The sequence below is a fragment of the Rhodamnia argentea genome, chromosome 10 (genome assembly GCF_020921035.1).
Source record: "Rhodamnia argentea isolate NSW1041297 chromosome 10, ASM2092103v1, whole genome shotgun sequence".
Classification (NCBI taxonomy): domain Eukaryota; kingdom Viridiplantae; phylum Streptophyta; class Magnoliopsida; order Myrtales; family Myrtaceae; genus Rhodamnia; species Rhodamnia argentea.
Genome location: NC_063159.1, coordinates 10352625 through 10374256, shown reverse-complemented (window position 1 = coordinate 10374256; position 21632 = coordinate 10352625). Strand labels below are relative to the sequence as shown.

The window sequence follows — 21632 nt, the reverse complement described above, 5'->3', positions numbered from 1 at the left end:
GGTATCTTGCGAATGAGATGTATGCACTTGAAATGCACGCATTTTTGGAAATTACATGTTTAACCTGCTACATTAGATGTTACCATCTAAAGTCACGCTGATTATATGATAAGACAAAGTTAAAGGAAAAAAGAAAGAAGAGAAGAAATAAGTTACGCCTCCTTGCTGGTTGGGAGACTCGGAAAGGGCAGAAACACGGGGGACAACAGATGCGTGGAGAGATTGGTTTGGGGGCATCCTAGCTGGTTGGAAAAATCGGGACCGTTGACATCTGGGGGAGGTTCTCATCGATTCAATGTCATTACCGCATTAATTTTGATTGGTTTGGACAGCAGGTGCCACGTCAGATTACTAATCCTATTTATTATTATGCGGCTTGCGCGGGGAATGGAGGGCGGGCAAAGGCAAACCTGAATTTAACTTCACTGTCGCCGCGTCCGGGATGTATCAGCGTCACGTGGACCTGACCGAGTCAAAAGTGAGGGGCTTTACTGGCTCTCTCTCCCTCAGTTTTGACTCAGGTAAAGGTCATTACTATGATCCGAGGTGGCAGCCTCATACATTGCCACGTCACTCTTGATGTTCTCATCCAAAATTCCTAGGATGGATTGAATACGTTTCCCCCGAATAAATTGTTTTAATGTGGCATTGGCATTGGCATTAGCGCAGAGCTTATTCGCATAAACTCACGCGAGTCAAACAGAACATGAGAACGTGCACGATTCACAACAGCCTCTGCTTCATTTAAAAAACAAAGAGAGAAAGAAACGTGCATCTGCATTTCAACATGTCTATTGTGAATTGTCTTATCTCTTGGCTTACACTCCTCTAGAGAAGTGGAGATGCATCCACCCACCGGCCACGTGATGCCATGCGTACTTAGCCAGGGAAACGCTACATTGTCATCTCTGCTTTGATCCTATCCAATAATGTCGATTGCTTACGATTGCTTCTTTCTAATTTGGCTGTTAGGTTGAGATGCTCTTTCCTCGTAGATAACGAGAATTGTAAACAAAAGTAAGGCAGCCCGCTTTGCTGATTCAAGACAAAAAGGGAAGAAGCTCTATGCTATGACATTCGTAACATGTTCAGAAAACGCATTCACCCAACTGCACGTGACTAGGGAAGTGAGCGCCCATCAAATCGAACATCGATCATGTAAAATATCAACTGGGCATTTGCGGTTGATCTATTCGAGCGGATTCATTTCATCAAACACGAGATGAATGACTTACAATAGCGAGTCTGTACCAAAGTTAGACCAACAATTTTGAGGACAGCTCATAAATTTCCTCTCAAAGAGAGTGAAAATCACAGGTGAGGGGTACCATCAAGCAAGCAACGCCAGCTCCAGAAGTTTAAATCACGATCTGAGCAACTAAAATGCTATCACCTCTTCAATGCAAGACCACAATGCTGTTTATCAACAAGGTCAGCCCCACTGCAGAATGTGCATCGTCACAAACTGCTCCACCCAACACTCCCATAGTCACCTTTGACCCACAAAACAAAAAGTCTCATTCCGGGGAACAGCCTGAAAAATAAGTCAAGCAAAACACTATCTAATGTCCTTGATACGATAAATTTGGAGCCAAAAACTGGGGCAGGAACCAGAATTTGGGACTGCACAGAAATTAGGAGACGGATTATCCTAGAAAATTCAGTTCAGAACTCCCTTTGGAGCGCAGACACATGTGAAGACAGATGGCTGAAATACATAGCTTGATCCATCCAAAGTATCAGAGAGATTTCTAACAAGACCCCAAAAATTATGAAAATAGGCTAAAGCACACTACAAGTGCCAAAACTTGCATACAACGCTCAAGCTCAAATATTCATTAAAAAATAGGTCACGTCGGATTTCTAACGAGCCACGTCAGCTCAAATCGGAGTTGGCACTGAAATGAGCATTTTTCAAAAAATTGGGCACTTAAGTAATCATTTTAAAAGTTTTGGCACTGTAGTGATCGTTTTTAAAAAACTTTAACACTTAAGTGATCGTTTTGAGAGATTTGGCATTAAAATAAGCGCCGTACACAAGTTTTGACACTTGTAATGTACTTAAACCTATGAAAATACTACTTTCTATAGGTAATTGTGGAGGCAAGAGTAGATTCTGTCTAAGTCCGGAAGGCATTAAAAACATTGAACGCAGTATACAGCTAGGACTTTTGCGCATGCATAGAAAGGAAAATATCCACGTCTTCAACCAGACCACACGGTAGTAATTCAGATAGCCAAAAAACGGTTCATTCCCTAAAATTTTCCAATGAGAAATAATCAGAGAAATATTTTTATGATTAACTGTGATTTCAGGAAAGCAAACTCCTCAAATTCTTTAAAGCAGCCCTGGTAGAAAGAGTAAGCCACCTCCTTGATGCGTGGTTCACAACCTAAAGACCGTCCGCTACAAAAGTCCAAAAGGTCCAGAATGACTCTTACAATATCTAAAACTGGAGCTACATTCTAATGCCAATGTTTATAACTTCAATCATTGAAACTAAGACAATAAATAAAATTTGACAAATATATAACATATATTTGCACCGTTCCTTGATCACGTGGCAACACTAGATGGGAAAAAGGGGGCCATTTTGACCCCAAAACTGCAGCCCTAAGCCTTTCACACTAAGTGGGTACATCTCAGATCGGCTTATGCCATCTCACTTTATCTATTGTCATATCCTCTGAAAAACACCCCCCTTTTGCAACAAAAAACAAAGAGAAATGCACAAAATGAAAAAAACCCAATACTTGCACGCTTTTATGGTCACGGCCAGGAATGTGGAGACCCAGATACTATTAAAGCTCATCGAAACTATACTGCTTAAGTTGAGAAATTTCCAGTCATGCGGCGTCACACTAGGTTGGCCTTAAATAAAAGTGACGTTATTGGCTCTTAGAATCTTTTTTATTAAATATTCATGGCCATAATGGCACATTTCTTTGATAGGCCAGACACCATAGGACATCTAGCTGAAAAGTACCATGATGTTATATCAATAAGGATTAATCAACTGCCTGACAAAGAAAACTTGCAATCAAGTGAACGTTATAGAACTACCGAAAACATTCAATTCCCCGTATTTACTCTACTTGATGATGGCTTCCTGAAACCTATGGAACTGGGCAGAGTAATAACACCTGTTGTTGCGACTAACAACCATACCATGCAAAATCATAGGAGTGAGCAGATAAAGGACAAATATGTGTTACCTTCAGATTTTTGACCAAAAAAGATTACAGATTACACTCATCCAACAGATTCAGATCATAATTTTAGCTCAAGAAAAGAAGTGTGGCACTTAAAAGATGCAACTTCACTATATTTCAAGAAACAAGCACTGCACAATAAGCCCAGTGAGCGCTACACTGGGAAGTTATAGAGTCAAGCTTAAATTACAGCAAGGGGACGTAAAATTGATGGTCACCATTTAATTGAACTCTGAAAGGTAAAAATGAACACTATGATGTGATTTACCTCGATGAGCGCCTACCCGTCTCTTAAAATCTATACAAGTTTAAGCTTCCTTCCTGCACATATGATACCACACACATCAGCATTCAAAGCATTCATTATTTGAAGATTCAAGGGGGGGAAAAATGCATAAACTGCTAAGATAGAGGCTGAGAATCACGGGTGCATACTTTCTCTTCCTCCGATCCACTGCAGTATTCCTCATGTCATTTTTGGCAAGAGATGATCCAGGCAGAACTCCGTACGGCATGGGAGAAAGGGCTGGAGGGGGAGGAGCAGTAGCTGCAATTGTAGCTGACATGGGAGGTGTAGGTGCCTGTGGTGGAGCTGGAGCAGGGGTTACAGCTGGAGGTTCTGGAAGAGGCCTAGGCATTATGTGCTTCAAACGGTTGTTTCTGTAGTTCTTCCAGAAAAAGAATTGCTGCCGATGCGCCAATTCCTAAGTACGTTAAACGAGCCAGAATAAGTCAGAATCCATCAAACATGGAAAGATTTTCATATCCACCTCCTTTTACAGTTATCAATTTGCCCGATAAGGACATGACCTATTCTAACGGATTAGAAAAAGAAAGTGACGGTAAACCAATGTGATGCAGCATTTAGCAGATGCGGTTGAGATATTTTGTTTTTCTTTTTTCCTCACGGAGCATTGCAACCGTTTGCATTGCCAATTATAAAGGTTTAATACTAAAATCATACGAAAATGATGCATACATAAATGCTTGTGCTCTTTATTCAAATGAACTGTCAACGGAGAGCTATAACAATGAAAATAGACAGAAGCAGTTGCTGAATGAGAAGTATCACAAACCTTGTTGCCAGGGTGTGCCATCGCATTGCGGAAGTTTGCCTTCTGGAGAAGCTCCAGAAAAAACAAGCAATGGGGGTACCTGAGAATCGTCAACTATCAATTCGACAACACAGTCCAGGAAAATAGCAAATAGCCTGTCTCTCTCTCTTAAGCTCACATTATAAACTTGATGTACTCGGGGCGTTGCCAGTACTGAAGATACTTCAAGTAACCAATAAAAGCCTCATCTTCAAAGTATCGGTTCTGAGCCAAATCTGCAGTTTCTAAAACCCTAGTCAAAAGCGCAAATTCGGCCGCCAAAACTCATATTGCACAAGAACCAAACAGCTAAGGAGAACTGAAAAAATTGAGCCTCGAAGGAAAGCAGGTGAAGCACCATTACATACAGTGAATATAGGTGGGATTCGCCAGGCACTGCACGAATTCGAGCTCAAGCAAAAACCGTCGTTGCCCACCATCTGGATCCTTGAACACGTTCTTGGGTCTACAAAATCAAATCGAAAAAGGCTCAGCCTTTGCTCTTCTGTTGTCATCTAAACAAGAACACGAGCTCGTGCCCTCGAGAGACCGTAGACGAGAAGAATCACGGCTTACGAGGATGGAGAAGTGGATGAGTCGTCACTGTTCTTGCGGGAAGTCATCGGATTGAACCGCCTGAGATGAGAAAGGTGACCGTGAGGAACGACTTTGCATAGCTGTATAGGGGTCGGGCCTTGGGGTGGCTTTGCCGGGTATAAAGAACGGTTCAGTCCAGGCCCATGGAGCGCCCAATACTTTTTCCTGCTTTATTTTGCATTATATTGGAGGGTAAATGATTTATTTTTCCATGACCTGCGAACTCATTTTAAATAAGTAAACCTAAACCATAAATCCTTGATATTAGAGTAAAAAGTGACCAGTAATTTTTTTTTATTTTATATGGAGAGGCATGATAGATAGATTCACTCTTTTCACTCAAACATTTGATTTTAACATTTTAAATTTATTTATGTCCTCGCGTGATCAATAATATCAAAAATTTTCTATTTTTCCAATCTTTACAACAATACGTGAGAGAAGTTGTTTTCACTCATTATATCACTAAGTCTCCATTCATTTCGCTAAAAGTGTTTTCCAAGAAATCAATTTTTCAAGAAAATGAGGAAATGATATTTGATTGAAACCCGAAAATGTCTTGAAAAATATTTTTTGCCATTTGATAAAGAAAAATAAATTTCCACCGTACATGCCTTTTAATATATTTTTATTTATAAAGAATTAAATCTTTTAATTATTTTATTTTATCGTTTTTCTCTTTTATTTTCCTTTCATTTCTTGTTCTGGCAATCGGGTAAGGCCTAGCTTGAGACCGATGAGGCGAGCCTCGGCCTTGCCGAGTCCGGCAAGCAGCCTCAAGTGAGCATCGTCTTGCCGGATCTAACTAGGATGGTGATGTTTGACCTTGCTCACGCCGATCGCCGATCATGGCCACGATTGGCAACCAACCTAAGAAGAAGGGAAAAGAAAAAAGTAAATCAATCAAATTTTGAAAAAATAAATAAAAAATGAAAAAAAAAATAAAAAAAAAATAGAAGAATGAAGATGTGCAAGAGAAAAAATGAAAGATGATGAAAATATTTTTCTTTTTTCAAAAAGAGAAAAATATTTTCCTCACTTTTAAATGATTTTTTCCATGGATTAAAAAATATTTCCTTTGACTAGTTTATTTTTTGCAAACCAAATGCCCAAAAACAAATTTCTGAAAGTGATTTTTTGTAAAACAAACAGAGCATAAATTAATCACACTTACTAATAAATAGGCAAAATTATTGTTAATTATTCAATTGCGATTTAAAGTGGTATCTCCAAATTTGTTTGCTTTCTTTTCTTTTCTTTTTTAGTCAAGAAATTTATTTTAATTAGGAAAGTAATGACGTTTGCTAATTGTCAATTTCTCCTATTTACCAAAAAAGCAACTTCTCAGTCGGTTCAACCATTTGTCCCAAGCGTCTGGGATCTTGATCCGGAAGCCGCTCAAGTCGTCTTCATCCTCATCCTCATCCTCATCCTCATCCTAATCACCTCTGTCGGAAGGAACAGGAAAGCACAACATGAAGGGCTTTGGTCTTTTGGAATCACTGATTCCTGAGACACCGACCGACCGAATTAGTTGTATTCTACGTATTCAGTTCTCTTTTGTCTGGGACAATAATAGGTTCCCAAAGGATGGGAATTTGCTCAGATGACATGGCGTTATCTACTCAAAGAACAACTCAGAGAAGAGATTATTCTCAGTCTGAGAGGTGTAGAAGAAGCATATGCATCATCACTGCTGAATTAGGAAAGCCAACCAGAGTCAAGCAAGCACCGTCTTAAGGAAAGTATTGCAACCGTGAACTCAAACCGAAATTCAATGCCAAATCAATAAACCTTGGAAGAAAGGAAATCAAGAGTATGAAATGGGGGCTCAGATGGTTTTTGCTCACTCCGCGAAGAGAATTCAAACGAACCCTCTTCTCGTATGTCAGAGGTGTAGAAGCCAAAGCTCATCATTGCCCATCGTTCATTCAATTCAATTCCCACCTACCATCTTTCTTCTCACAAATCAGATCCGATTGTAAATATCTGCTGGGCAAAACATAACACCATCATTGAAGGACAGCTTGCCCTAAGACTGACTGAAAGTAAAGGAAAATCTTTCACAAAGCCCCATAAGTAAAAAAAAAAAAAAAAAACAATTGTTGAAGACAAAACTGCGAGGTTCTAACTTAACACCATAGCATTTGAGTAAATCGAAGGACGGCTTCAAACCATTCAGTTTTTTAAGGTTCATCAGCAACAGAAATGCCTCAAAACATCAGTCAAAATCCCAGGACAAGCAAAATTCAAAGGACCACCCTCCATCCATCATCGTCCGAACAACAGCGAAACAATCATCGAACCCGTTCTCCAATCTCGCACATACTAACCACTCTATTTTACGCGCATGGGAAAGCTTGGAAGTAAATAAATAGCATGTGAAAATGGAACATGCAGTACAAAGAGGACACCTTTCGATCATCTCGCCATCTTTTGTGGAGCTCTCGGGGCGATTTCATTCGTCACAACCCTTTTTATCGACATTGGAATCTGATCTGCAGAAGTCAAGTCTCTCCTGGTGGGTCTGCATTTATCGTCGCCCAAGTCGCCGGTTGTTTTTCCAGATTCATCCACCAAACCTCTTCTCCGCTCATGAAAAGCCATGTGGCAGCATGCCACTGGCCTCGTACAGTACCAGTGTCAAGTGACTAATGGCGGATATCAGCGCCAGAGACGTCTACTACTACAGAGATGTTTACGAGATCAGAGTCAGACACAACATAATCAACGAGGCTGATTCCAGCCATCTAAAGAGTTTCCACTTTGATTTTATAAATGAATTTTCTATTATCTTTTGTCCTATTGGCATGTGAGGGTACTCAAACTTGTGCATAAGATCAGTAAACACCAATCGCTGTAAATACGTTCCATTTGTTCCATTGAAGGATTTTCTTTCGACGCGTTAAATTCAAGGTAGAAAATGACGAGAGCATGCAAAACACACCATCAACCGTAGCATTTACCATCTGTAGGACCGATCTCACTGTGTGTTTAGAGGATGGTGATGAGACCCTTTATTGAAAAGGATGATTGCAGTACTTAACACCGAGCACGGCGCAACCCGAGGGGTAAACACGTGTAGCATCAGGATTCCGCGAATAATTGTAAACCTCCCATGACAAATAAGCCCCTAACACGCTGCACACTTCCAGCACGGAATCGTCGCTCTGGATCATACGCGAAGAAGCATTTTTTATCTTCAGAATGCTAGGTAAAAGTAACCGACAATCCATTTGGAAATTAGAACGTTCTTCTCTAATGTAAAACAGTCCCTGTAGCTTGCTATCTTTTCTCTGAAATGTAAATAAACAGTTCCTCCATGGGCCACAAATTAGAGAGAAAAATTCGAGGACCTTATCCAGGCAAATCGCCACATGAATGGTTTGGTTCACACATAGTACAATAACTGCTACAATTTCGGAGCCCACGGTCGTTGATGCCCTCTTAGCCACCACAAACAAGATCAGTATGGCCTATATCTCACTGGCCGCCGAAACCTTGGTACCCTCCTGCCCAAAGCATAAATTAGTCACTGCATTCAGCAGAAGTAACATTCTCTTTACGTACCACGGATGTGAATTTCCTTACCCATAGCTATAAGGAGAGTAAACCGGAGCACCCGGGACAAATGGCCTCCGAGATCGAAAACCAAATGGATTGGGTCGCCTTCCTCGGTATTGTTTCATTCCAGGAATGTTAGTTCGCTTAGCAGAGACCTGTCAACGATTGAAACCATCAAAAGTGACCAACCAAATTGATCTTAGTGCAATTTTATATCCACACGATCTATTTCAAATACCTTTAACTGGCGACCATGCAATTCAGATTCATTGAGTAAGAGAGCATTTTGAACAGCATCAATTTCAACAAACTCGACGTAAGCAAATCCTTTGGGCTGACCGAACTTGTCTGTTAAGATTGTAACTCTGTTAACCGTTCCACAGGATTGGAAGTGCTGCTGAACTTCCTCAGGAGTACATGCATAGTCTACCTGAAGACGCAAGGCATAAGATACTAATAATTGCATAGGAAAGTACCAAAGAGTCATCCATAAATCCATCCCGCGCATCTAGTTCAGAAGACATCCAGACGTAAAAACAGACACAAAAAGGTATGCCCTTCCAATAAATGGATACATTCAATGACGGACATGGCAACTTAATAATTAAGCCTGCATGTATTATTATGCAAAAGTTTGACATCTCTCACAATCCAAACAATCGCAGCAATAGAGACAATTCCAGAACCAAAACGCTGAAAAGGTCATAACCTAGCAATTCAACTTTTATCAAAAGAGTCATATATAACAACAATTGAGAAGTAACCCATTAATGTTTAAACTAGTTACAAGGTGGTTAGACGTATTCCCCATCAGCCATAGAAAGCTCTCGCCAACATGAAAAACCAATGGCATAGCATTGCATAGATAAAAGTGATCAAAGGGCCAAAAGGAAGTACTAGATTTCCATCACTGATTTTCTTATTTTCAGCACTGCTATCCCTAGAAATATACACTCCATAAATGAGCATTTCAATCAAAAGGTGGAGCGTTACTAACATGCATTGCATAGATAAGAGTGATCAAAGGGCCAAAAGTCAGTACTAGATTTCCATCTCTGATTTTCTTATTTTCAGCAGTGCTATCCCTAGAAATATACACTCCATAAATGAGCATTTCAATCAAGAGGTGGGGCGTTACTAACATACGACTAGACACATGATAAATCGAAGAGCATAAATAACAAAAAAGAGACGAGACTTGGAAAAGCATTTGTAGATGGTGAGCAACTCACATTGCCAACATAAATTGAGCGTGAATCAACCTCCTCCTTCTCAGCCATAGTCGCAGAGGTGCTAGAGGAATCTTCACATATGCCGAAACAAAAGCATTAAGTTCAGAAACACTCCAAAATCCTTAACTGATAATAAAAGGCACATCAAACCAAAGGAAATCTATTGATCCGCACAAAAGCAATCATTTCATGGGCCATCCTAATCCTAAGGAGATAAAACCAAGTAGGATCACATCAGTTTCAGCAAAGGCATAGATCTTAAATAAGTTGGTGGTGCATTCCATATTTACACTTTGCAAAAGAAAGCTATGTGGACATGACAGTTTGGTATCAAGGGCATGGAGACTAGAGGAGAATTAAACATCTACCATTTCCCTATAAACTGTCTTACTCTCCATTATTAAATAGCCTTCTGCTTATGAGACTCTATATTTACCGTGTAAGCATTAGATAATGCTAAAGAAGAATATTATGTAGGAATTGTTCAATTTTTTTTTTTGGTCGAAGGAATTGTTCAATTTCAGCATCATAACTTCCACAACTATTGCAAATGGCAGCATCTACAAACTCCACATGTGTGAAGAACACGAGACTCTTTCACATTTACAAAGATGCACTCGATGGCTTTATAGTTCCTAAGCTCTATTATTTCTATGTGGCAGAAAATAGCGAACACCATGGCGTGAATGAACCTTCTAAATTTTAAGTCATACGCAGGATTCATGACCACTAATTCAAGTTAAGGCCTCCCGTAAAGTTAAGAACAATTAACACGAAATGGGACGTGCGTCCCGTATTTTTCTCGCTTAGTCACAGAAACATGCAAACTAGCGAAAGTAAAGGCTGTTAAGCAAGTTAACGTAATGAACTATTGATTGAACAGCCTGTGGAGTCACATTTTGCATGCCTTTGGCATTCTATTACGGGATAAATCAAGACAAATTTGGCATACGCTGAGCTGAACAATCTAGAAAAAGCACAAATGGTAACTTATCATTAATGTCGATTCATTCCGGTCACAGGTAATTCAATGCAAAACGGGAACAAGCGACAACAAAAGGAGGGAAAAAGTATCTAAATAGGAGCAGTGTTTCCAACTAAGCAAAGCAAACCCGACATACTGCAGCGCATTTACTTGGTTGGGAAACCTTTCTAGGGACGACCAGCCTAACACGGAAACCTTAACAGCTTTACATAATCCCTTAAACCTACTTGCTCATTATATTTCTTGGTTCTTTGTGGCTGAGTTTTGCTTGTGACATGATTAAGCAGAAGGCGATGCAGACATTAAACAGCTAAAAATATAATATTGAGCCCAAAAAGACTTGCATAGCCAAACGCACAAATCTGAGACTAGTATTGCAAGCAGCCTGATGAATAATGAAACAACGGTCTTCCAGCTCCATAAAGTGAGGCATGGAAGAAGCCTACTTTCGTAGACACGCACGCACATAGAGATAAAGAGGAAAGACAAAGGGTTAAAAAAGAGACCTTGGACAGCTCCCATCTCCTTCTCGACTTTAGCCTGCAATTCGCGGAGAGCGCCAGCCTCTTCATCGATCTCCTTGAGCCTCTTCTTCATGTCCTCCAAGTCCTGAGTCAAGCGCCAAGAAAAATCAGTCAATCTGGAGACAAAGCATCACACACACACACAGGGGGTTGAACGGATACCTTAGAGCTGGAATTGGGGGCAGAGTCATCTTCATAGTAATCAGCATCACCACCGGAAGTCATGTCGACATCGCCTTCTATCTCTCCTTCGTCTGGGATTTCGCCGCCGTAGTCTTCGTGCTCGTCTGCTTCGTGCTCGCGATCCATCTCTCTCTCTCTCTCTATCTCTCTAGCTCGGAGTGTTGTTGAGCTCGCGTTTCTTCACAAGCTTTTGGGGTGATGGTGGGTTCTGTTCTCTAGCTCATTTGTATTGAGCAGCGACGAGTCTCTGCTCTCCGAGTTGCGTTTCGCAGCGAAGCGATTGCGGGATTAGGGATCGAGATGGCCGAATCGCAATTTTCAGGACACCCCGCGGGCAAATCCGGTCGCCCACCCTAGTTTGACCTTTTTGACCGGACATGTATATCTCGCTCCGGTACGATTTATTTGCAGGAAAAATCCAAAAACAAGGCCCGAAATCTTCTTATTTTCTCAAATAAGGGTCCCAAATGATTTCTATTTCAAATAAGGGCCTAAAGTACCCTCATTTTTTCAAATAAGGGCATGAAGTGAATATTATTTCAAATAAGGGCTTGAAGTCACCATAAAATTTCAAAAAATGGCCTGATTTTAAGAGCATTTTCGTCTTTTTATTTATTTGATTTTTTTTATTTTTTTATCCTGTTTTACACTTTTTTTTCCCTTCACTCTCTCTCTCTTTCCCGATGCGACCAGGCCCTCCCCTACTCTTTCTTTTCTTTCTTCTCCTTCGTCTTCGTCTTCTCCTTCTCCTTCTCCTTCGGGAAAAGTACACTAGAAGTGTCATAACTTTTGTACGGCGTTCACTTGAATGCCATAACTTTCAAAACGTTCACTTAAGTGCCATAACTTTTAAAAATCGTTCACTTGAGTGCCATGTTGACGTGGCAGCCGGAAAAGCAGACGTGACAAATGGAAAAGTTCTTGTAGAAGCCGGAAAAGTTACCGTAGCACGTCGGAAAAGTTACTGAAGGTGCTGGAAAGATGACGTGGCACTCCGCAAAGCTGACGTGACACGCCGGAAAAGTTACTGTAGCACTCAAGTAAACGATTTTGCTCCGACGTAGCACTCAAGTGAACGATTTTTGAAAGTTATGGCACTTAAGTGAACGTTTTGAAAGTTATGGCACTCAAGTGAACGCCGTACACAAGTTATGGCACTTCTAGTGTACTTTTCCCTTTTCCTTCATTCTGTTGCTCACGACCACCCCTCCATCTATAGATGTTAGCCACCCGTCCACCTCAACCCACCTACGGCCGCGCCGCTCGACCGTCGGGCTAAGCCTCTCGCCGCCGCCGCCACCATTCCGAGCCCCCGCACCCGAGGCCGAGAGACCCATGTACCCACGAGCTCGGTGAGGTTCGACCCCTATCTCCTTCTCTGCTCACCGCCACCAATCGCCCACTCAACCGCCCACTCAACCGGCGGCTCCACCTCGTGCCACCAGCCATATGTTCAATCGCCGCCCCGCCTTCCCCTCGCCACCGGAGCCGAGCTCGAGAAGCTTAGATCTGCACTCGACCTAGTACCTTGAGCCGTCGCGCCACCGAGAGGACCCCGCACTGCCCTCTACGAGACTCGACACCACCCTCAACCTTCGTAGTTGCGACCCACTGCTGCCCCGAGGCCATGCCGTTGCTTAGGTGACCCCCGCCCGGGCCCGGGCGACCACCCGCGGCCCCCGATCCGGGCGGGGGCGGCCGATCCCACACAGATCTAGGAGAGGGCCCGACCTTCTCTCGGTGACCCTTGCTTTTGGCTAGTGACGCCGGCCTTCGCTGCCCTCGCCGACCCCCTATAAGCAATGCGTCGGCGGCCACACAGGCGTGAGGGGGAGCCCTCCCGCTTGTGCGGCTTTTTTTCCTTTTTTTTTTAAATTATAAATAAAAAAGGAAAAAAAGAGAGGAAAATGATAAAAAAAAAATTAAAATGTGAAATGACGAAAGTGCCATTCAAGGCAGACCCTTTTTTGAAATACTGCGGCTACTTCGGGCCATTAATTGAAACAGACCATGTCACTTGGACCCTTATTTGCAACATAGTTCACTTTGGGCCCTAATTTGAAAAAACAAGAGAACTTCAGGCCCTTTTTTGGATTTTTCCTTTTATTTGCATGATTGCACTGAAAATTAAAAAACTTTTAAAAAATAAAATAAAAAAGAAGTAATGAAATGCTCTTACTTTTTTCAATAAGAATCCGAAGTGATTTTTATCTTGAATAAAGACTTCAAGTGCGATTATTGTCTAAAATGGAAGTCTAAAGTGGTCATAACAGTTTTAAATAAGGTCCGACCTCGTCGACCCGCTAAAATTCCAACCGATCAAGGGTATTTTAGTCAAAATAAAAATATAACCTAATTTTTATTAAATTAAATGAAAAATTAAAAAAACTAAAACTAGGGAAAAAAAAAAAGAAACACAATCGGGGAGGGTTGCCTTCCCTACTCTAGCAAGGACCTACCGGCCCTCGCCTCCGGTTGTTAAGGTCGCCGGTGCCACCGGCATTGGGGCGGCGACCACACATTAGAGGGGTTTTTTTGTTATTTTTTTTTAATTTTAAGTTTTTCTTTAATTTCTGAAAAATTGAAAATAGGAAAAATAAGTAAAAAATCAAAAATACAAAATGATCGAAATGCCCCTATTAACTAGTGAGTCGGGCTTTTTTTTAAGACTGATAAGGTTACTTCAGGCCTCATTTGAAATAACGAAAGTATTACAAGCTCTTATTTGAAACAGGGTCAATTTCGGATCATTATTTGAGAAAATGAAGGCACTTCAAGTCTTTTTTTTAAAATTTCGCTTGAAAATTTTAAAGCTTATTACGAAAGTTTAATTAATTCTAAAACTTTTAAAAAGTATAATTAAGTCCTAAAACTTATCATGAAAATACAATAGAGTCTTGAAATTTTTAAAAAAATGCAATCAAGTCCTAAAACTTATCAAATTAGTTCAATCAAGTTCTTCCAATGACTGTATTTTTTGAAAATTTTAGGATTCGATTGCACTTTCGTGATAAGTATTAGGACTTAATTACACTTTTTAAAAGTGTTAGGACCCGATTGTATTTTTGTGACAAGTTTTATAAATTAATTGCACTTTTTGAAAATTTTAGAACTCGATTGTACTTTCTTGATAAGTTTTAGGATTTCTAATGCCATTATCCCGATTTATTTATTTGAGTTCGATCACACCATTAACCATATTTCCCTTTGATGAATTGATTTTTCTTGATAATTTTCTCAGGAACTATTATGATATTAGCTTATAATTCGCGTAGTAGCGGATGAATTAATCATATTACACCATATAATGTAAACAAATAATTCAATCTCTTTATTTATATATTTGATTTCCATTTTTATAAGAGGGTCCATCCTTACGAAGTAACACGGGAGTATAATCAAATTAGTAAAATTTTTATTGGTAAAATCTCTATGTTAAGTCGAGTAAGGAGAAAAAGGATAGTGAATATTTTTCAAACATGTCACAATTTGTTCATGAAAATTGTCCAAAAAATCTTAAACCTATTGACGTTCAATTCAGTTTTAAACATTTTCAATAGTGCCAATTTAGTTTTGAACAATCCGACAATTTGCCAATTTAATCTTTCCAGTCAATTTTGATTGGAAATTGCTGACATGGATACCGACCATCTTATGTGGCACAACCGTCACGAATGTGGAAAATTTTTATATTTTTGATTTTTTTTTCGAATTTTTCTTTTCTTTCTTTGTTTCTCTTTCTTCCTTCACTAGCGCCGACCACTACATAGAACGAAATGAAAAGGGAAAAGGGACAAAAAGAAAACGAAGGACAAAGAAAAATTCATAAAATTAAAAAATTATCCACGTTAGCACAGTTCACGCCGCGTAAAATGGACAAGTGCTAACTAAACCGAACGTCAGTAATTCCCGACTAAAATTGGTCGAAAGGACTACTTTGACAAAATTTCAAAAGGTTTAACACTAAATGGGCACAATTGAAAAGTTTAAGACTAAATCGAAAAATTATCAAAAGGTTTATGATTAAATTACCACAATTGAAATGTTTGTAACTAATTTGACCGCTATATAATAGATTTTTTTAACTTTTTGGACAATTTTCACTAATTTGTTCAATGCTACGTAAGAATGAGTGAAGGAGGTATGATCTTGTAAGGTCTGAGTTCTAAGAGTCGAGAAAATATCTTGTAGTACAAAATACACCACGTCAAAGTGGTAATGTAACTAATCAATCACTGTCGCTGCTGTCACTATGGTGTGATATATCCAACGATGACTAAATGCCCTTTAAATCATTAGCCTTAGCTTGGTCCCAATTTTGACCCAACCTTTTTTTCTTCGTAAAAAGTACAAACTTTCGGCCTATATCCAAATTTTGCTCTCTCTAAGTTTTTGTTTAATGATCATGTCCTTGAAGGTGCGATGTGTCATTCCACGTGCACTTGGCGACTCACGGTTGTGCCTATGCGAAAAGATCGCACATAGCTCGAGTGTTTCCCCTATTGTCGGATGCCATGACTGCGAGTTCAAAGTTCCATTTTTCTCGGTTTCTACTTCTAGACATGTTGGATAAAGGCGAGTTGCTCATTCATGCCTCAGTTTGTCCTGACTTGGTCATATCTTTAGTTCACTTCGATTTTTATCGTCTAAATCCAAACTTAAATGTTCGCGTTTCCTTCTCTTCATGAAACTGGGGATCGAAACCTCATGTTTTTCCATCACAAATTTTGCAACGCAGGTAGAAAAACGAAAGCTTTGTGAATTACAAAATGAGAGAACGTGCAACGGCAGATAATTGGGTCAACGCCCAAATAAACTTTGGATGGACAACATGAATAAATATCAGACCCGACATATACACCCCTTGGATTTTCCTCAGAAACACTCGGTTGTATCTAGAACGAAGATCATCCTAACTCCATCAGAAGCAGGGAGCTAGTTGAATTGCACTTTGGCGGATCCGATGTAATATTTAGTCTGACCGTCCGAGCCACACGCGCAGGCACTCCACATGCTTCGACCACTGAAAGGCCGACGTGCCATTGGTGGAGGTTGAAGAGGGGCTCCCAGTGAACCTCTTCCAGTCGTGGAGGACTGTCGTCAGATCGGCAAGTTTGGCTGCAATCGTGCGGCAGCAATTGGCGTGGACCGTGATCACGGCCCCGATGTCTCGGCTGCTCTCGCAGAACCCGCTAAAATACAGAGTCTCCAAGTACCTGACACCGAATCCCAACCTCCGAAACATGCCTTCCTTCCTGATCTGCCTCAAAACATCTTGTTCCTTGATTCCTGAGGAAGCATTTCTCCTGGCGTACCAAGCGTCGAATATGGCGATGCTCCCGTTATTGGATCTGACCATGTAGAACCCGGTGTTTATGGGGTTGCCCTCGGACCAGGGGTCATTGAACACATCGACGCTGACCTGGAAATCCACGCTCGGGTTCTGGTTCAGCAGCGGGAACGGATCTCTTAGCCACATAATGTCAGTGTCCTGCAAAGAATAGTCCCGTGTTATGATATTGGCTTTGCACTACAATGAGTTATAGAAGTTTTAGCTTCATTCTTTCTTGATTAATGATGCTCGGCTGCTCGTCTCCACAAAACGTGAAGGAAACTGCACTTTCTTTTTCTCTAAAAAAAAGCAAACTAAAACCAAAACTTCATTTATTTCATGCTTGTGCGGCCAGTGTTGCCTCTGGTGCCGGAAGGCGGAAAAGGGTACCAGAGGTTTTCGAGAGGAATACTATACCGAGTCCATGAATATTTCCCATGAAATGGTTGGTTTTATCCTTGATTTAGGTGCTCAGCTAATCAAAGTACTTCAATACAGAACCTTTCGTGATTAAAGGTTGAGAAAACTGATTAGCTGCCAATATAAAATGTGTACAGAGAGAATGTAACATGGATCGTTTTCAATTGGTGGATCAAATCAGGAGAGAGAAGGGAAGAAGGCCAATTACAGACCAATTTTCATTTTTCAAGCAGGAAAAGTGTTAAAAGATCAGGAGGAGAGCAGAAAAATGCTTCTCCTAATGACTCAAGGAAACAAGATTCATGTTCATGATCGGGTGAGCGAGGGTCGCATATGTACCGTGAATATGAAGCTGTAGCCTCGTTTCAGCACATTCCCAAGGAACTGTGTCCGAATCCACATCATCCTCAGAAAACCTGGGGACATGTCCACGTTCTCTCCATCCAACCCATCTTCTGTTTTGAGTTGGTAGCAGTGAAGTCCTAGAAACTTGCACCTATCGAAGGACGTACTGTCTGTGGCCACGATCAAGAGGCGGCGGATTAAGGGCCGAGTCCCCTCGCCCAGCCAAAACCCGTCCAGGAACAGATCGAGCATCGACTTGTCGCCTTCGACGTAAGCTTTGTTCACCACTGTTATGATGACTGTCTTGTTGTTTCCCGCTGATGCGTCGGCCAAGACTTTCCCCAGCTCATCCTTGTATCCTCCCGCCTGAATATTCCAAGAATTCAAACAAAATCATTCATTTGGCAATTATCTAGGTACATTCTATGTACGTGTACTTATCTATTTGTTAGGATATAAAATACATTTGGCCTCTACGTAACGGACTGGACTCTAATACGATCTCAACAAAAGATTTTTCGAGATGCATTTGCAACTTTTTTGTCAAGCAGACGAACACACGAGAAAGTGAGAAGAGAATACAACAAGTGAAAAATGAACAGGAAGAAGAAGTTGACAGATGGAAATGGAAGAATTATAAATTTTTACTGATTTGGAGAGAGGGAATTGCTGCTCTTGGAATGGTAAGAGAAGGCCAGAAGGAGTCCAGTTGATGAGCAAATATAATGTTCCGACCAACAAACCACAGATAAGAGCACACTGGTTGATCCGATCCTTCATGAACTCCATGGCTGATCTAAATCGCCTCGTGCTGGCGAGAAAGCTAACCCTAATATCAGTCGCCTTTCAATAGCTCCCTCGTCCTCGTCGACACATATCAACTTTGCGTAGAAGATAAAATATGGAGGGTACCTCGCAGACTCGTATGCATGGAGCGCCTGATTCATTGGATGATAACTAATACTCAAATGAAGCCCTGCCAATGAGGTACAATCTTAATCTTGTGTGTGAACTTGAAGCAAAGTCACATGTATCGCTCCATCCTAGGAAGCCCCAAACACGCCTGTCTTGATTTCTCAGTTTCCGTTTGCTTTTTGCTCTCCTCGTTTGTTTTTGTCTTATTTTGTCAACTGGTTCTCGAGAAGTCTCTTGAATTTCTAATTGCTTGTTTGACGGTGAAAATTTAATCCCAAAAAAGAGATTAAGCAACGTTCCCTATAAGATCGGATCAGCGCGATGATGAATAGATACATAGATTAAACTTGTCAACTCCAGTTTATCTCTTTCCTTCCACTAATTAAGCAGCTCATGACTGCCGATTTTGATGGTTTCTAAGGTTATTATACACATCGTATTGCTTCCAGGTTTGTCAACCATGCATTTTCCTAGCTTTTCTAGATTAAAAAAAGATGGGTTCTCTGCAAAAAGACAAACTCTATTCTATAAATTTATTACAAGTGATCGGAGTTTTTTTTTATTATGTCGAACTCAAACTGCTTCCCAAACGGGCATTCTGCGTAAAATAGCTATTCAATTCGAACTTTGCTTACAAAAGGTCTGCTTCGCCAGCACTCAAAGTAGGGCTACAACTCCCAAAGTAAGGAGCTCTCATAACTCATAAGCAAGTTGAATCGGTAAGATCGCATGGAACATCATTAATGTAATCTTGTTTAACCAACCAAAAAAGAAGAAGAAAAGCTTAATTGATTTACTTGATTAGGATTTGCCTGCCGAAGATGAGGAAGCTGTCTCCAAGACTTCTACTTACGTAAAGGGCGTTGTTTATATGTAGTGTTTTTTTCACCTAGGATACTTGTCAAGCCGACTAGACATGTTATAAAAGTTAACATTTTTAAGATAATGCCAATGATCCAGTGCAATAAACCTACACAACGATCGAAACCTGTAAATATTGTCATTTCATATTCACAAAAGAAAAAAATAGGTACAGTTTAATAATTTTCGTTTTCCTTACCAAAATACTGTTATTAATTCCAATAAAACGGATAAGTCGGGATGTCAAAGTACTAAAATTTTCTTGTTATTCAAACTTGGATAGGGAGTGGTCGTCATAACTAGGGGAGGCAGCTAAAGCGTATGACTCATATAGACAATAGAACCTACAGACCAAGAATAATACTTATCATATTGAGATTAGTTGACTAACGAAATGACGAGATACAATCTTGTCGAGTATTGAGCTATGATCAATGTCAATCTATCATTTGCCACGTCGTTTAATGTCCATTTACAATTTATTAAATTGCCTATTTTAAATTATGTCCCGAACAATTCAAAATAAAACTTGTCTCAGATAATGACATGAGATGTTCACTTAGTTTCATATAAGGGCTTGGCTCACCGGCAAGCAAGCATTTGCCTCTGACATGCTACTTTCTATACCATGATCGTGGGAATTTTCGTTCCGATCACATTTTTTTTTTTTTCTGTTCATCTTCTTCTTGTTTTGGTTCCAGGCCATGGCACAGCTGGTGCTTCATCTTCTTCCTCCTCACTTCTGCTTCACGATGGTACAGTCAGAGGCATTCAAAACCACCATCCTGGTCTCCTCTGCTGGCTCAGCCTCACACAACCCCCCTATCCGATCAGATTGCGCTGATTGTCGGCTGCCCACCGGGGCACCCCTGCACCTGTGCAAATCCATCACGGCACTAGAGAAATAGCGGAACTGATGATGGACCTATTTACATTGTAAGCATCAACAAAAATTGCTGTTTCGGTATGCCGAACGGAACCATTTGAAGCCCGCACGCAGTACACGCACTCCAATTCTTCGCGGTGTCGGACTCTGCTGAACACGAGAAGCAACATATGGTTGGGGAACAGAACCCTATCCTCGACCCTCGGTGCCGACGAGAGCGAACGATGATGGCAATCGAAAATGGGGTTGCTGGCAGAAGAAGACAAATGCGCTAAGGTGGAGGCAGCGAAAGGATGTCGAGGAGATGCCGAGGCAGTGATTGGAGGACAAACAAATGAGGACTCGGAGAAGATACAATCATAGGGGAATACAGTGCAATTGAGTCGTGATGACCTTAAATTCACTAGTAGTTCTAAAACTTATAATCAAAGTGTAATTGAGTCTTAAAACTTTCAAAAAGTGTAATCAAGTCATCAAACTTATCAAATTAGTACAATCAAAATCCTTTCGTTAACACCATTAATTTATCTAACGGAAATGCTGATATGTCAATTTAAAATTATTTTCTCTCTCTTAGGTGGCTTTTTCTAAATTATTCTCTTTTCTTAAGTGGCATTTCTTATTATTTCCTTCTTTAAATTTTATTCAAATTTGATTAAATAAATATAAAAGGCTAAATTTCTATTTTAAAAAACAAAATTGGAAAAGAAAAGAAGAAAAAACAGAGAATGGCAAGGATCGTGGGTGTTGCTGCCGCCGCCACTCCTCATCGATGGAGGGGCTGGTTGAGGGTGGCCGGCTTGCCTACCCAGTTTTGCCTCACCCATATCTCGGCACATAGCGAGATGTTGCGGTGCATATTTCTCTAGTCGGATTTCGGGTATGAAACATCAATCGATCAAGTGTCGATACATTTCTTGCGATGAAAATTTCTTGCTTTCTTCTTCTTCTTCTTCTTCTTCTATTTGTTATGCTGCATTCTTGTTACTGGCGAGACCTACCTAAGTTTGTCTTACCCAGATCTCAGCACATATCGAGTTGATGCAGTGCATATTTCTCATGTTGGATTCCGGATATGAAACATCAATCGATCCTATGCTGATACATTTCTTGTGATGAAAATTTTTTGCTTTCTTCTTCTTCTGTTTTTTATGCTGCATTCTCGGAACTGAAATAAAATCGATGATCTTCAACGGAATGTAATTCTAGGTATTTGAACATGGATTCGTCATAGAGAAGTGACGCTGGAGAAACAGCTCACTTTGCATCGTGTAGATTGGTCCATATGCGCTTGGTATTGGGATCACACCATTTCTCAAGAAGGCCAGGTTCTTCCTCGCATATTATCACAAGCGCATTTCCTCTCATGTATTTGTAACGGTACAGATGCACTACTTCTTTTGGGTAAATTACTTGATTCCATTTCTCCGAGTACTCCTTTCTCTTATGGATTTTACATTTCCTTTTACGGGTGATCGCCG

General features: G+C 40.6%; 3 protein-coding genes across 5 annotated transcripts; all 3 read right to left on the bottom strand.

Moving 5' to 3' along the window:
- Positions 1-1177: 1177 nt before the first annotated feature.
- Positions 1178-7585, bottom strand: LOC115742835 (mediator of RNA polymerase II transcription subunit 31). 3 transcript variants are annotated; one of them, XM_030677348.2, is made up of 8 exons: positions 7319-7585; positions 4884-5120; positions 4676-4773; positions 4447-4543; positions 4290-4368; positions 3649-3917; positions 3498-3534; positions 1178-1493 (listed from the first exon to the last, which is right to left on the bottom strand). In XM_030677348.2, exons 2-7 carry the CDS (start codon positions 4928-4930, stop codon positions 3522-3524), a joined length of 603 nt encoding a protein of 200 aa, XP_030533208.1. In that variant the 5' UTR covers positions 4931-5120; positions 7319-7585; the 3' UTR covers positions 1178-1493; positions 3498-3521. The 3 variants fall into 3 exon arrangements, with proteins under 3 accessions (XP_030533208.1, XP_030533205.1, XP_030533206.1); XM_030677345.2 differs by having other exon boundaries at positions 1178-1534; positions 3482-3534; positions 7319-7584; XM_030677346.2 differs by having other exon boundaries at positions 3482-3534; positions 7319-7584.
- Positions 7586-8139: 554 nt separating this feature from the next.
- LOC115742834 (polyadenylate-binding protein 1) lies at positions 8140-11718 on the bottom strand. The gene is made up of 6 exons (XM_030677343.2): positions 11372-11718; positions 11192-11294; positions 9701-9771; positions 8707-8898; positions 8496-8623; positions 8140-8416 (listed from the first exon to the last, which is right to left on the bottom strand). The coding sequence occupies exons 1-6, from the start codon at positions 11516-11518 to the stop codon at positions 8371-8373; spliced, it is 687 nt and encodes a 228-aa protein (XP_030533203.1). The 5' UTR covers positions 11519-11718; the 3' UTR covers positions 8140-8370.
- Positions 11719-16364: 4646 nt separating this feature from the next.
- On the bottom strand, positions 16365-18306 carry LOC115742797 (uncharacterized protein At1g28695-like). The gene is made up of 3 exons (XM_030677291.2): positions 18138-18306; positions 17484-17855; positions 16365-16883 (listed from the first exon to the last, which is right to left on the bottom strand). The coding sequence occupies exons 1-3, from the start codon at positions 18276-18278 to the stop codon at positions 16365-16367; spliced, it is 1032 nt and encodes a 343-aa protein (XP_030533151.1). The 5' UTR covers positions 18279-18306.
- Positions 18307-21632: the final 3326 nt, after the last annotated feature.

Excerpts from the sequence above, each read along its gene's own strand:
- LOC115742835 (XM_030677348.2), bottom strand. The coding sequence starts at position 4,930 with ATGACTTCCCGCAAGAACAGTGACGACTCATCCACTTCTCCATCCTC. Across the intron at positions 4,544-4,675 it reads GAATCCCACCTATATTCACT|ATTTGGCTCAGAACCGATAC; the intron begins GTATGTAATGGT and ends TAGAAACTGCAG. Across the intron at positions 3,918-4,289 it reads TGGCACACCCTGGCAACAAG|GAATTGGCGCATCGGCAGCA; the intron begins GTTTGTGATACT and ends TAACGTACTTAG.
- LOC115742834 (XM_030677343.2), bottom strand. The coding sequence starts at position 11,518 with ATGGATCGCGAGCACGAAGCAGACGAGCACGAAGACTACGGCGGCGAA. Across the intron at positions 11,295-11,371 it reads CCCCCAATTCCAGCTCTAAG|GACTTGGAGGACATGAAGAA; the intron begins GTATCCGTTCAA and ends CGCTTGACTCAG. Across the intron at positions 8,417-8,495 it reads TACTCTCCTTATAGCTATGG|GAGGGTACCAAGGTTTCGGC; the intron begins GTAAGGAAATTC and ends TGCTTTGGGCAG.
- LOC115742797 (XM_030677291.2), bottom strand. The coding sequence starts at position 18,278 with ATGGAGTTCATGAAGGATCGGATCAACCAGTGTGCTCTTATCTGTGGT. Across the intron at positions 17,856-18,137 it reads AATTCCCTCTCTCCAAATCA|GCGGGAGGATACAAGGATGA; the intron begins GTAAAAATTTAT and ends TGGAATATTCAG. Across the intron at positions 16,884-17,483 it reads GCTACAGCTTCATATTCACG|GACACTGACATTATGTGGCT; the intron begins GTACATATGCGA and ends TATTCTTTGCAG.